Source organism: Raphanus sativus, unplaced genomic scaffold, assembly GCF_000801105.2.
Source record: "Raphanus sativus cultivar WK10039 unplaced genomic scaffold, ASM80110v3 Scaffold2879, whole genome shotgun sequence".
Classification (NCBI taxonomy): Eukaryota; Viridiplantae; Streptophyta; class Magnoliopsida; order Brassicales; family Brassicaceae; genus Raphanus; species Raphanus sativus.
In genome coordinates this window covers 1-13,345 of record NW_026618186.1, presented here as the reverse complement: position 1 = coordinate 13,345, position 13,345 = coordinate 1, and the positions used below count along the sequence as shown (strand labels likewise).

General features: G+C 36.8%; 3 protein-coding genes and 2 pseudogenes across 3 annotated transcripts; 3 read left to right on the top strand and 2 right to left on the bottom strand.

Annotated features, from left to right (window-relative positions):
- Positions 1-1,431: 1,431 nt before the first annotated feature.
- On the top strand, positions 1,432-5,061 carry LOC108807396 (xyloglucan glycosyltransferase 4-like). The gene is made up of 4 exons (XM_057000719.1): positions 1,432-2,283; positions 2,388-2,696; positions 3,089-3,493; positions 4,236-5,061. The coding sequence occupies exons 1-4, from the start codon at positions 1,645-1,647 to the stop codon at positions 4,908-4,910; spliced, it is 2,028 nt and encodes a 675-aa protein (XP_056856699.1). The 5' UTR covers positions 1,432-1,644; the 3' UTR covers positions 4,911-5,061.
- A 2,103-nt stretch (positions 5,062-7,164) lies between these two features.
- Positions 7,165-8,341, top strand: LOC108806441 (peroxidase 31-like). The gene has a single exon (XM_018578563.2). The coding sequence runs from the start codon at positions 7,245-7,247 to the stop codon at positions 8,211-8,213; it is 969 nt and encodes a 322-aa protein (XP_018434065.1). The 5' UTR covers positions 7,165-7,244; the 3' UTR covers positions 8,214-8,341.
- Positions 8,342-8,915: 574 nt separating this feature from the next.
- Positions 8,916-12,166, top strand: LOC130506096 (protein RESTRICTED TEV MOVEMENT 3-like; annotated as a pseudogene).
- Positions 9,809-11,123, bottom strand: LOC130506095 (F-box protein At3g28330-like; annotated as a pseudogene).
- Positions 12,167-12,213: 47 nt separating the features above from the next.
- Positions 12,214-13,340, bottom strand: LOC108807942 (F-box protein At3g28330-like; the record flags this gene model as incomplete). Its single annotated transcript, XM_057000718.1, has 1 exon — positions 12,214-13,340. A coding segment is annotated over one exon (1,053 nt), but the record flags the coding sequence as incomplete, so codon positions are not given.
- Positions 13,341-13,345: the final 5 nt, after the last annotated feature.

Below are 13,345 nucleotides of genomic sequence, written 5' to 3'. Positions count from 1 at the left end.
GCGTCTTTGAAATACAAAATAGCTTTCAAATTTAAATAAAATGGAAATGAAGAGTTTCAAAATTTGGTAACCTAAATTTTTTTTTAAAATTATGAAAGACGTAAAAAAAATTGTTTTAAGTGATAATTCTAACGATTAAGATATAGACAACTTGGTTTTTGTAGAATAAGGATCAACAATTTCAAATTTGCCACCAAAATTCAATGTATCGAAAATACCAAACACGGTTTTATGACTCCTAAAATACAAGAAACAAAATCTTTTTAAAAAATAGAAAAAGTATCTTTCCAAAAAAACGAATAAAGAAAACAATCAAATGATTTATGAACATTCCTTTAAAGTTATCAAAACCGTTTTCGAAACTTTTTTTTAACCTTTTCAGTTTTCAGATACAACACTTATTTTATGGTGGTATATTATGATATCTTGTTCGATTGTTAATTGCATCTTTAGTCATGAAAGCTGGATATAATAATAACTAAGATCTTCTAAAAAAAGAATCTAATAATAAGAAATCAATTTTTCAAACAAAGAAAATATTTCCTTTTTAATTTTGACCAAAAAAAAATACCTTCCTTCGAAAAAAAAATCAAACTAAACTTAAAAAGAAAGAGAGGAAAATTCTAAGAAAGCAAGACTCTCTTGTTCTTCTTCTCTCTTCTTTATTACTAGTTGTTCACTTCATCACATGTTCCTCGTCTCTCTCTTAAATCACAAGTTACAGTTAGGCCTGGGCACGGATCGGATATTCGGGTTTTTGAAGGTATTTGTGATTTGCTTCGAATATTACGGATATCTGATTTTTCGATTTGCTTTGCTTCGGAAAAATACGGATATTCGGAAAAACGGATATCCGGAAAATAAATAGATATTTGCGGATATTCGCGGATACTTACGGATCTCTCATTTGTTTTGATTAATACAAATAATCTTAAAAATTTGATACAAATTTGTTTTGTAAAATATATTTTTTGCATGATATAAAAGATAAAAATTAAAAAAAGCAATGAATCTTCATATTTTGTAAATTTTTAAACTTAGTTAAAATTATAATAACACAAAACTTAAAAAAAAATTATAATTATCGTAAATATTTTCTCTTCCTTTTATGTAATACTTTTATATAAGTAATAATATGAATAGAATCTATCAAATAATATATTAGAATAATAATTATATAATTATATACATTTAAAACTTTAAATATAATCAAAATATACATGTATTTATATATTGACGGATCGGATCGGATATTCGCTTCCCAAAATTTTAATATTTGTGATTTGCTTCGATTTTGACGGATATTGAATTTTAGTATTTGCTTTGCTTCGAAAGCTTACGGATATTCGGAATTTTCGAATCGAATAGCAACGGATAACGAATCGAATCAAATTTAACGGATAAAATACCCAGCCCTAGTTACAGTTACACAGCTGCGCAAGCGTATCTGAGATTCTGATCTCAACACTGTCTTGTCTGACGTCTGTGAAAACAAACGATCCATTTTTCATGGGAAATGTAATGAAACAGTGTTTCTACTTCTCTGTTTCATCTTTATAATGACAAACATTTCTTTGTACCAAACATCCAATCTCTCTGTTTCTTCATTTCTCTACTCTCTTTTCTCCTCTTAAGGTTTCATTTATGGCTCCAAACTCAGTAGCAGTGACAATGGAGAAGCCAGACAACTTCTCCTTACTAGAGATCAATGGCTCAGATCAATCCTCACTCCTTGACAACAAACGAAAATCCATCAGCCCAAAACAATTATCATGGTTCATCCTCCTCAAAGCTCACAGAGTTGTCTCTTGTCTCTCATGGCTCTTCTCTTCAGTCAGAAAGCGAATCGCTTTCTCATCCAAAAACATAAACGAAGAAGAAGATCCCAGAAGCAGAGGAAAACAAATGTACAGATTCATCAAATCCTGTCTTGTTATCTCCATAGTTGCCTTGTCCATAGAAATCGTCGCGCACTACAAGAAATGGAATCTTGATCTTATGAGCCGACCGTCTTGGGAAGTTCGTGGGCTTGTGGAGTGGTCTTACATGTCTTGGCTCTCGTTTCGATCAGATTACATCGCTCCCATTGTCATTACACTCTCCAAGTTCTGCACTGTCCTCTTCTTGATCCAGTCTCTTGATCGGTTAGTCCTCTGTCTTGGCTGCTTCTGGATCAAGTTTAAAAAGATCGAACCTAGACTCAAAGACGATGAGATAGATTTGGAAGACGCATCTAACTTCCCAATGGTCCTCATTCAGATCCCAATGTGCAATGAACGAGAGGTAAGTTATAAACATACTCTGTTTTCCTCTGTTTTCCTCTGTTTTACTCTGTTTCGCTCTGTTTTGCTCTGTTTTGTATTCTGTAACAGTTGTGTTTATGTTAGGTGTATGAACAATCGATTGGAGCAGCTTCACAGCTTGATTGGCCAAAGGATAGGATCTTGATTCAAGTTCTTGACGACTCAGATGATCCAAACCTACAGCTTTTGATCAAGGAAGAAGTATCCGTTTGGGCCGAGAAAGGCGTAAACATAATCTACAGACATAGACTGATCAGAACTGGTTACAAAGCTGGGAATCTAAAGTCAGCAATGACATGTGATTACGTTAAAGATTACGAGTTCGTTACCATTTTCGACGCAGATTTTACACCAAACCCTGATTTCCTCAAGAAGACTATTCCTCATTTCAAGGTAATCATTCACACACAATCTAGATAAAAATACTTTCTTGAAGTTTTGTAAGTTACGATGATGTTTTCAGTAAAAACAGGAAACTAATCTTCCAGTTATACTCATCACCGACACTACATCTGTCTCGTTTTTTATTCTATCTTTATCGGTGGGTCATGTTCAAAGTAGTTGAAACCTAATCTTGATTTTGTTTTGTGTGTTCGTTGGTTAGTGTTACGTTTGCGTTTATTTAAATTTTTACATGACATCATGCTTGGACTTATCAAAGTGCGTTTTGCATATGATACAATCAATATTTATGTGTGTTTGTTGTGTTGTTTTGCTACAGGGTAATCCACTTGCATATGATACAATCAATATTTATGTGTGTTTGTTGTGTTGTTTTGCTACAGGGTAATCCAGAGCTAGGACTAGTCCAAGCAAGGTGGTCATTCGTGAACAAAGACGAGAATCTCCTAACGAGGCTACAAAACATAAACCTATGTTTCCACTTCGAAGTAGAACAGCAAGTGAACGGAGTGTTTCTCAACTTCTTCGGTTTCAATGGAACCGCAGGAGTCTGGAGGATCAAGGCATTGGAAGAATCCGGCGGGTGGCTCGAGAGAACGACAGTCGAAGACATGGATATCGCGGTCAGAGCACATCTCAATGGATGGAAATTCATTTACCTCAATGATGTTGAAGTCACTTGTGAGTTGCCTGAGTCTTATGAAGCTTACAAGAAGCAGCAACATCGTTGGCATTCCGGTCCTATGCAACTTTTCCGGTTATGCCTTCCTTCAATCATCAAATCAAAGGTAGCTAATACTAAAATTCAATTTCTATAACACATCTATAAGTTAAATGTTCTCAGCTGGAAGAATACGATAAGCAAAGCCTAGAGTTCATAGTGACGGTCAAGATGAAACTAATATTCTTTCCGTTTCTAAATTAGTGTCACTTTGACATTTTAACACAGATTAAGAAAGTGACGGAAATATACGTAAGTTGTTATTAATTATATATTTGAGATAAATAAAATTATTTATAAAATCAATGCAATTTACAATTAATTTTCAGTTGAAGACAAATACTCCCTCTGTTTTTCAAAGATACATATTCTAGTCTTTTCACATATATTAAGAAATCACATTAAAAATGCATTGATTTTTGTGAATAACAATTTTCCATAACTTTTAACCAATAAAAATCCAATAAACACGATTAATTTTCTTGAAGTTAACAAATTTTTATTAAATAATACATTGAAAATGTAAAATATGTATCTTTTTAAAACAAATTTTTTTCCTAGAACATAGATCTTTAAAAAACGGAGGGAGTATAATTTGCATTAGAGTTGTAAAGTAATATTTTTTCTGTAACAAAAAAAAAGTTATAAAGACACTTCTTATGAAACAGAGATAATATTAAATAGTTAAAATATTGTGGTTCTGGTTTAATTTTTAAAATATTGTTCTCAAAATCAGTTGTCTAGCGAAGATCCATAATATGAATAAAGACTGAATGGTTTGTTCTTCGGTTCTGGTTTTGATTTTGCAGATATCGGTAGGGAAGAAGGCCAATTTGATCTTCCTCTTCTTTCTTCTAAGGAAGCTTATTCTTCCCTTTTACTCATTCACACTCTTCTGCATCATACTTCCATTAACAATGTTCATACCTGAAGCCGAGCTTCCTTTGTGGATCATCTGCTACGTTCCTATTTTCATCTCTCTTCTCAACATTCTTCCCTCCCCTAAATCTTTCCCTTTCTTAATCCCTTACCTCCTTTTCGAAAACACAATGTCCATAACCAAGTTCAACGCCATGATCTCTGGCTTGTTCCAGCTTGGATCGGCTTACGAGTGGGTTGTGACCAAAAAGACTGGGAGATCATCTGAATCCGACTTGTTAGCGTTCGCTGAAAAAGAAGAGAAGTTGCATAGGAGAAACTCAGAGTCCGGTTTGGAGCTTCTGAGTAAGCTTAAGGAGAAAGAGATGAACCTTGCTGACCAAGAAACTTCAAAGAAGAGCATTGGAGGGCTGATGAGGTCTAATAGCAAGATGAAGAAGAGGAACATGGTGTTCAAGAAAGAGCTAGGACTTGCGTTCTTGCTTCTAACCGCAGCTGCAAGGAGTTTTCTATCAGCGCACGGTCTTCACTTCTACTTCTTGCTGTTTCAGGGGTTATCTTTCTTGGTTGTAGGGTTGGATTTGATCGGAGAACAGATCAACTAGACATAAAGTCAGGAGAAGTGAGATAAACCCATTTATATTCGCTTATTTTTTGTTTATTTTTAATTATTTTCCCTTTAAATGTGGGTTTTATACCTAATTTTCAAAAACTTATAGTGTCCAGTTTCAGATAAATGAAAAGATTAATTTACTATATGATCTCGGCCTAACAGTTTAAACTGTACCTCTTAAATGTTTATGTATAAAGAGTGGTTTAGATTCTGCTAATGATCCGACTGAGAAGCCATTCGAGTTTGCTATACATGTTTACCAAGATCTGGTTTGATATTCTTGATGATGCTAAAAAGTTCCCAAGAAAACATCCTGCTTAGCCGACTAGCTAAACATGCAAGAAACGGGTTTCAAGTTTGCAAGCTTATTTGTCAAACTAAGCTTTACTTGTATAATGGTTAACTATACTCCTACGTTTATGAACCGAAGCAATACAAATATCATTAATTTATCTAGGTACGTACCATACTGAAGAATTTAATCAGGTAGATAACTGACTTTTTATTCCATAAATGAGGTGCGTATATTTCTAACTGAGATAGGGGTATTGTAATCGATGAAGAATAAGATCCGCGTTTTTATAATCACATAATTTATCTAATATACTACCATGGTGGTCGACCTAAGTGGCCTTGATCCACTTATGTTTTTTTTCATGTATCTTTCTATGATAAATTTTTTGATGTCACATCTATATTAAAGCATTTTTTTAAATCTGCTTTTAGTCAAATTGTAATCGATGAACAATCTGCTTTTTGCATGGTTGTACAAAAATAATTTGTAGATAATACTATAGACTGACAATACTAGAAGTTGTATGAACTGATCAGGCAAAAACCCTGTTCCAAGACTTGTGAATCCAGCAAGTTATTGGAATTAAACCCATGTCATACACGGTAAGAAAATAGTTAAGTCGACTAACATGAATATAGATATTTGGACAATGGAAAAATTATTGCTTGAAATGTTCCCGGTTTGTAGTCGTCTCTTTTTATGGATTTGACGGCCAAGATCAATGACAATGTACACAGTGTGGGTCCGCTAAATCACATGCTTCGACAAAAATCACAACTGTATCTAGCTTTCATATTACATTGTTTCCAGATTATCCTTGAATTTATCTTTCTTTGAATAAGTCGTCTTCTAGAGTAAACTTACATGCAAAATTTAGGATTCTAGAATCAACCTATCAAGAGCCCGATAGTTAACAATAGTAACGGATTCCAATGTATTACGCTTTCAAAATTCCAATGTAAAGATCTTACTAAGATTCAAACAACTTACTAAATAAGATTACATTCAACCTGTGTTATCTAATTAAGCATTTCGTTATGTGTGGCCACCTTAAACCATGCCAAATAGCTGACGAATGAGCAAATGGTCTCAATAAGTTCATCATTCATTCCCTAATCACGACTACTGACAATAACTCACCATAACCCTGTCATCTTTGTCACATTTAAAGAAGACCTGGTTTCTTGGATACATCAAGTCATTTGCATGTATTTCTCATTATCACATCATCTTGATATATTATTACCAAACTCATTATCATCCCATCAGCGTCACAAATTATGCCTGAAACTACATTAAATAGTAGTATGTATTGATCTCTTAGTTTCTTCAATATATGTATCTGCTTAATTTAAACAATACGTAGTATTATAAATATGTTTTTATATAGATATCGAAGAAAAGAGAGGCAGAAGCATATTGTGAGTTTCTTCGCTATCGATATCTTATGATAATTTTGGACCATTACAGTTGTATTTTGCTGTTATTTCATTTGATTAATTCCGATTTGTGTCTCACAAATTTTGTTGATATTTTAACATGTTAATACATTTTAAATGTTTTATTTATAAGTTTATTTTGTTTTGAACATTTTCCAAAGCATTTATTATTGAACTATGCCAAATTCTGATTCTCACACATAATTAAATATATAACTTTTAATATGTATTTTAAAATTAAATACATAAAATGTCAAAATGTAAAATATAGATTTTTTGCATCAATCTTCAATGGGTAATGTTCAAAAATTCCTTTAAAAAAAAGTAATGTTCAAAAAAAAAAAAGTTAAGAATGGGAGGTTTTCCCGTAATGTAATAACCAACGTAATAAGTGAACCGGATCCTCAATCTCATACCGAGGTTTTGACACACATACCCGTGATTGGTGAACCAGACATCGGCGCGTGGCCTACACTCTCCCTCCCACTTTCTTCATCTTCCTCCTCCTTTCTATTATAATCACAAGCGCTTCCTCTACCTCACTCTCTCTCTCTCTCTCTCTCTAGCTCCACAAAATCTCATTTCTCTAACAATGGCGGAACTCAAATCTCTCTCCCTCTTCTTCTTCTTCTTCCTCTTCACTCTCCTCGCCTCCACCGCCGAACCTCGCCTAACCACCGACTTCTACTCCAAATCATGCCCTCGCTTCCACGACATAGTCCGCGACACAATCTCCACCAAACAGATCACGAACCCGACCACCGCCGCCGCCGTCCTCCGCCTCTTCTTCCACGACTGCTTCCCCAACGGCTGCGACGCCTCCATCCTCATCTCCTCCACCGCCTTCAACTCCGCCGAGCGCGACTCCCCGATCAACCTCTCCCTCCCCGGCGACGGCTTCGACGCCGTCGTCAGAGCCAAAACCGCCCTCGAGCTCGCCTGCCCCAACACCGTCTCCTGCTCCGACATCATCTCCGCCGCCACTCGCGACCTACTCGTCACCGTCGGCGGTCCTCACTACCCGGTCTTCCTCGGCCGCCGCGACTCGCGCATCTCAAAAGCCTCCCTCCTCGCCGACCTCCTCCCTCTCCCGTCGTCTCCGATCTCCAAGACCATTCGCCAGTTCGAGTCCAGAGGCTTCTCCGTTCAGGAAATGGTCGCTCTCAGTGGAGCCCACTCCATCGGATTCTCCCATTGTAAAGAGTTTGTGGGCTTGGTGGGCCGGAACAGTACCGGGTATAACCCGAGATTCGCTGTCGCGTTGACGAAAGCTTGTTCTAATTACCCGAAAGACCCGACGTTGTCTGTCTTCAACGACATTAATACTCCGAACAAGTTCGATAATATGTATTACCAAAATATCCCCAAGGGTCTTGGGCTACTTGAGTCGGATCACGGGTTGTACTCAGACCCGAGAACCCGACCTTTTGTTGATCTTTACGCTAGAGATCAAGATCGGTTCTTTAAAGACTTTGCTAACGCTATGCAAAAGTTGAGTCTTTACGGTGTACAGACTGGTCGACGGGGAGAGATCCGGCGAAGGTGCGACGAGGTTAACTGAGTTTAATTTTTTTGTTTTGGGGACAAAAATGTGAGAGATTTGAGAGTGTGAAATCATCTGAGTAAATTGCTCATGTTTTTCCTCTACAATGTAAAACACCTATGATTTATATGGATGATCGTTTTACTTTCGTACAAACAAAAAGTTCAAACTTTGGTGAAGGGATTCAGTATGAATTTCTGCATTTGAGTGTTCAGGTCGTACGGTTTAGAAATGATTCTGGTTCAGTGAGAGTAAACAAACCTGAACGAATTAGTTTTGGGTTTGTTGGATCATTAGTGGTAGTTTAGTAATTGATCATGTCTCCGGAGATAGAGGCATGTAGGAAGGACATATGTGATGATGATGATCTGATTTATATAATTGAGGCGCCTCAGATACAAATGTGTTGATGAAAACATTGGTGTTACATTTCAATTTCTTGCTATGAAATTAGTAAATGTATTTTTGTGTGTTGATGAAAACTCTTTTTCTTTTGGGTGTGTTTCAACTTATCCTACATAATTATAGTATAGCAGGCTTACCAGCACACCTATACATTACCCGGATACACAAATCTCATGAAAAGACGAAACAAAACAATTAGCAAAAGTCATTACGAGAGAACATCAATATCCCTCTAAAACGCTCTATGCATATTTTCCAAGACTTGGTTTCTAGCCAAAGATGCTAAACACATGATCTGTCTTCTTGTTTTTTAACAAATGGGAAGTATTCTCCTTCACTGAGAATTTGCATAATAGATTTCACAAGTGGGCACTCACCAGCTTCTCATCACAAGACAAACAGTTCCATGTATCGGATGAGTTCACCATCGGCGGAAAAAACTGGTGAGTTCCTCACAAGTGGTTTGTGTCATGGATTGAAACAATAAAATATTTGCAACTCTCAGGGCTTTGAAAGTATATCCAAGCGGCGATGGAGAAGGACAAGGTAACTCTTGGTCACTATATGTCGTTGCGCGGCTGATGTCGAGCCCTACGATAAGATTTACCTAAGAGCTAAGCTAAGGATCATGACCAAGAAAGATTCTAACCATGTGGAGAAACAAGGTAAGTTGTATTGGAAACATGACTTAATTATATGTTCTCCGGAACTTAACTGCCCCTTTGTCCAGATCTTACTGACAGTTGAAAGCTGGTCGGATAGAGCAAACAGTTGGGGTTCCAGAAGTTCGTGGCGTTTTCTGATGTTAAGGATACTTTAAGGTTGAAGTGGGTTTTTGAATATTTCTCTAAAACAAAATACTTTCCGAGTTAGTTTTTTTTACCTACGGGATGAGTATTCCTATTTGTATATAGCAAAGTTTCTCCCTAAAATAAGCAGTATTATACACTACTCCGTTCTATTATTTTTCACTCTGTTGTTTCTATGTTTATGTAGTAACATTCTGTTTACGTCGTATTTGCTTCATGGATACGAAAAAGTAGAGTATTTTTCAATGAACTTAGTAATAAGAAAATATCTTTTAGATTAACTAAGTGATAAGCAAAGTATACCTAGCTAGTTGTAAACCATCCAGTTCTTATTTATTTTTTGGATAGAGATCAACAGTAATAAGGCAATAGCAAAAGTTAAAACCAAGTGAAGCCTCTAGGAATATCTATAAACTCTTGTCAACATGGTGTGGCGGGCTAGGGATTCGATACAACCACCGTGGAAGAACAAACATCGCAAAACATGATTGTGATAGGTATTCCATTGTGACCATCTCTCGATTGTATTCTACAGAGCTCAGAGTCCGACCATCCCTGCTACGTTCCAGCTCATTGTGAAGCTCAAAACTCCCATTGCGCAAGTTAATGGATGCCAAAGAATCTTGCATCGCCCTCCACATGTACAATGTATTACCATCAAAAGGGTTTATCGCCAGGGGAAGATAATCGAAACCCATCAGTGCAGATACTAGTTGCCATTCGCGGTCCATTAGCTTCCATACAATTAGCTTGTGGTACACGCTTTCGGAGAATATGTTCATATACATGAGACTACCTCCGGAAGTTGTGCACGATCTTATGAACTTGGGTTCTTTTTCCAAATCAGGGAACGGTATAACTCGGCACTGATGATCAGAACCGTAGAAATCGTAGGACACAACAACTTCTTGATGGTCAAGATTGAGGCCTAACCAGTGAAGGTTCCCGCTCAAGCTTACCGCCGGTTCAAGAAGATCCAGGCTAATCAAAGGGAGAGGAGAGTGGAGAATTTTACTCCACAAGCCTGTCTCTGATGAATATATAATGAACGTTAAAGAACATTCAGTGTTCTTGGATCTTGTTCTGACCAGAACAACTTTGAAACCTAAAACGACACCGTCTTTAGTTCTCGTGACAAGTCCAGCCTGTCTGAATACATCTGATTCAACGAACCAAAATACCTCACGAAGCAATGATTTCTCTGTTTCAAACCCTAGAAGCCAAGTAGGTGGAGTAGGAATCTTGATACGTTGTTTTGAAATAGGGTTAGCTATGTAATTGGTTTGATCCGCAGGGTACGTCGTGACGTAGAGTAGAAATCAATCCTATATCGGTGTAAGCCAAGACTCTATAGTTTTGTATACGATGCCAAAGTCTAGTTACTTTATTCTTCGCTTCTAATCTCGCGGCTATGAAAGAGGAGACGTAAGAGGCAAGAGATCGTTGAAGTCCCCAAACTTTGCATCCGTAGTAAGACACGACTTCTTCCGGTGGTTGATTTCTGCACATGAGAGACCATGAAGAGTGCGAGTTTTGATGATGAGACAGAAAAATCTGTCTGAAAAACGATGATTCGATGATGGACTTCCATTGCTTGCATACTAGTTTTGAAGTGGTGATGGTTACTAGTGGTAATCTCGCAAGTATAATAGCCCATAGATCCTCTGTGAAGAAACTCAACTTCTTCATATTTCTTGCATTTTTGGGATTAGGGTTTTACTCTTTTCCCATGACTAATGGTTAATTTGTGTATATATGTATATGTTTGGTAGTAGTTTTTTTTTTTCCAACAAGTTTTTAATATTGATAAAGGACCCAATAAGTTTTTTTTTCCAACAATATATGGTTAATATTGTTTGGTAGTAGTTATCTTTACACTTTTTTAGTTTACATTTTCTTTTGCATATATGATATATCACACCAATATACCACGTGGTTAAATTGAGCTTTGCTTCTTTCATGCTTGTTGTCTTAATGAAAGATCAACCCACTTTCTGTGTATTGCGTATTGAAAAATAAAAATTTACCTAGCATATACTATTATGGGTTTTAATTTTAAGAGTGTTGTAATGGGCTGAGTGCACACATCTACATCTGTTCACTCGGTTTATGAGATCCATTCCGTTTGATAAGCGGTGCAATAATTTTAAATTTAGAAAGTCTTGTTTACTAATCTTATAATCATCGTATGATTTATTTTCGTATTTGATCTTACTCACACTATATTGCAAATCAATTAAATTCAACCATCATTTCACTACTCTACCTAAACCACACTTAATTCATTAGTTCTAAATGGATGTGCATGACCCAAAAAAAGTAAATACACTTTACTAACATAGATAGTCTTTCTTATGCACCAAACTTCTATTAAAAAACTCAAAGAGCAAGAAAGTCTACAACTGAAGTAGAAGACCTGAAGATATACCTGGAGACCTATCAAAAAATTTTTTTACTAGATGTAGATACAAAAGTTTTCTTCTTCTTATGTTGAATTGTTAACAAATCATCAACTTATCAAATTTTACTGACTGCTAAAAACTGGTAGGAACGAGCAAAAAGTTGGGGGCCGAATCCAGAAGTTTATGCCGGTTGATGATCTTAAACGATACTTGTAAAGGTCTTCTTTTGAAAGATGCTTTAAGAATGGAGGTCCAGTTCAAAGTTTTCTCTAAATCATACAACTTCCCCAGTTGGGTTTTGCCAGCAAAACAAGTTACAAGATTCACTGATAAGAGTTTTCACTACAATGGATAGTAGTAGTAAACACAATCCTACAACTTCTTCCTCTTGCATAAGGAAACAACAGTAGTTATCAAGAAGAAGAAAAAAAAAACAGCTAACTCTTTTATAATATATATTACATCTAAACTCGCACCTAGTTCGGGAAAGGATGCAGCCACCTTGGGAGAACGAACGAGGAATAATATGATTCCCTTATGTATTCTATCTCTCTCGGACCACCAACGGAACTCAGAACGCGACCGTCGCTGCTACGTTCCAGCTCTTCGTGGACTATAAACTCCCCATTGTGTAAGTTAATAGACAACAAATCTTGGCCCTGCATGTTTCCCCTCCAAAAGTACACTAGTTTATCATCAAAAGGGTTCATCCCCAACGGAATATAATCAAAACCAGGCGTTATAAAACCAGTAGATATTTCAGATACTAGTTGCCATCCTTCCCTCTCTAGCCTCCATACACACAGCTTATCAACTTTGGCTATAGAGACTATGTTAATGTACATGAGAAACCCTTGACAAGTTGTGCAAGCTCTTTTGAATTTCGTAGTTTTGTCCAAGTCAGGGAAAGGCGTAACGCGACATCTATCAGAATCCTTGTTGTCACCATTTGCGTAGAAATCGAATGATACAAGAAAATCTTTATACTCCGGATTGTGAGCGAGCCAGTGAAGCTTTCCGTTCAAGCTAATGGGATTGTTAAACTCCTGAGCGATGAAAATGAAAGGAAAACTAACGGTTTCAAGACTCCATGAACCGGTCTCAGATGAATATATCAAGAAACTAGTAAAGTTGTTTAACAAAACAACTTTGTAACCCAAAACGACCTCGTTCTCAGTTCGTGTCACAATCCCCAATATCCAAAAACGTTCCATTGCATGAATATGAGGAAGGATCTCTACGCACTGCCTTGAGACAGGATTAGCTACGTAAAAAGATTGGTTCGTCACTACGTAAATCAATATCAATCCAACATCGGTGTAAGCCACGACTCTACCTTGTCGGTTATCGAACTTTTCGGCTAGAAAAGACGAGATGTAAGAACCGAGAGAGCGTGTAAGACACCAGTTGTCGGATCCGAAGTGAGCCAGGGTTTCTGTCTCGCAGCCTCTACACATGAACGACCATGAAGAAGCGTACGAGTTTTGGTTCAGAGATGTAAAAAGATCGCGGACAAAAGGAGACTCAACGAGTG

Excerpts from the sequence above, each read along its gene's own strand:
- LOC108807396 (XM_057000719.1), top strand. The coding sequence starts at position 1,645 with ATGGCTCCAAACTCAGTAGCAGTGACAATGGAGAAGCCAGACAACTTC. Across the intron at positions 2,284-2,387 it reads CAATGTGCAATGAACGAGAG|GTGTATGAACAATCGATTGG; the intron begins GTAAGTTATAAA and ends TGTTTATGTTAG. Across the intron at positions 3,494-4,235 it reads CTTCAATCATCAAATCAAAG|ATATCGGTAGGGAAGAAGGC; the intron begins GTAGCTAATACT and ends TTGATTTTGCAG.
- LOC108806441 (XM_018578563.2), top strand. The coding sequence starts at position 7,245 with ATGGCGGAACTCAAATCTCTCTCCCTCTTCTTCTTCTTCTTCCTCTTC.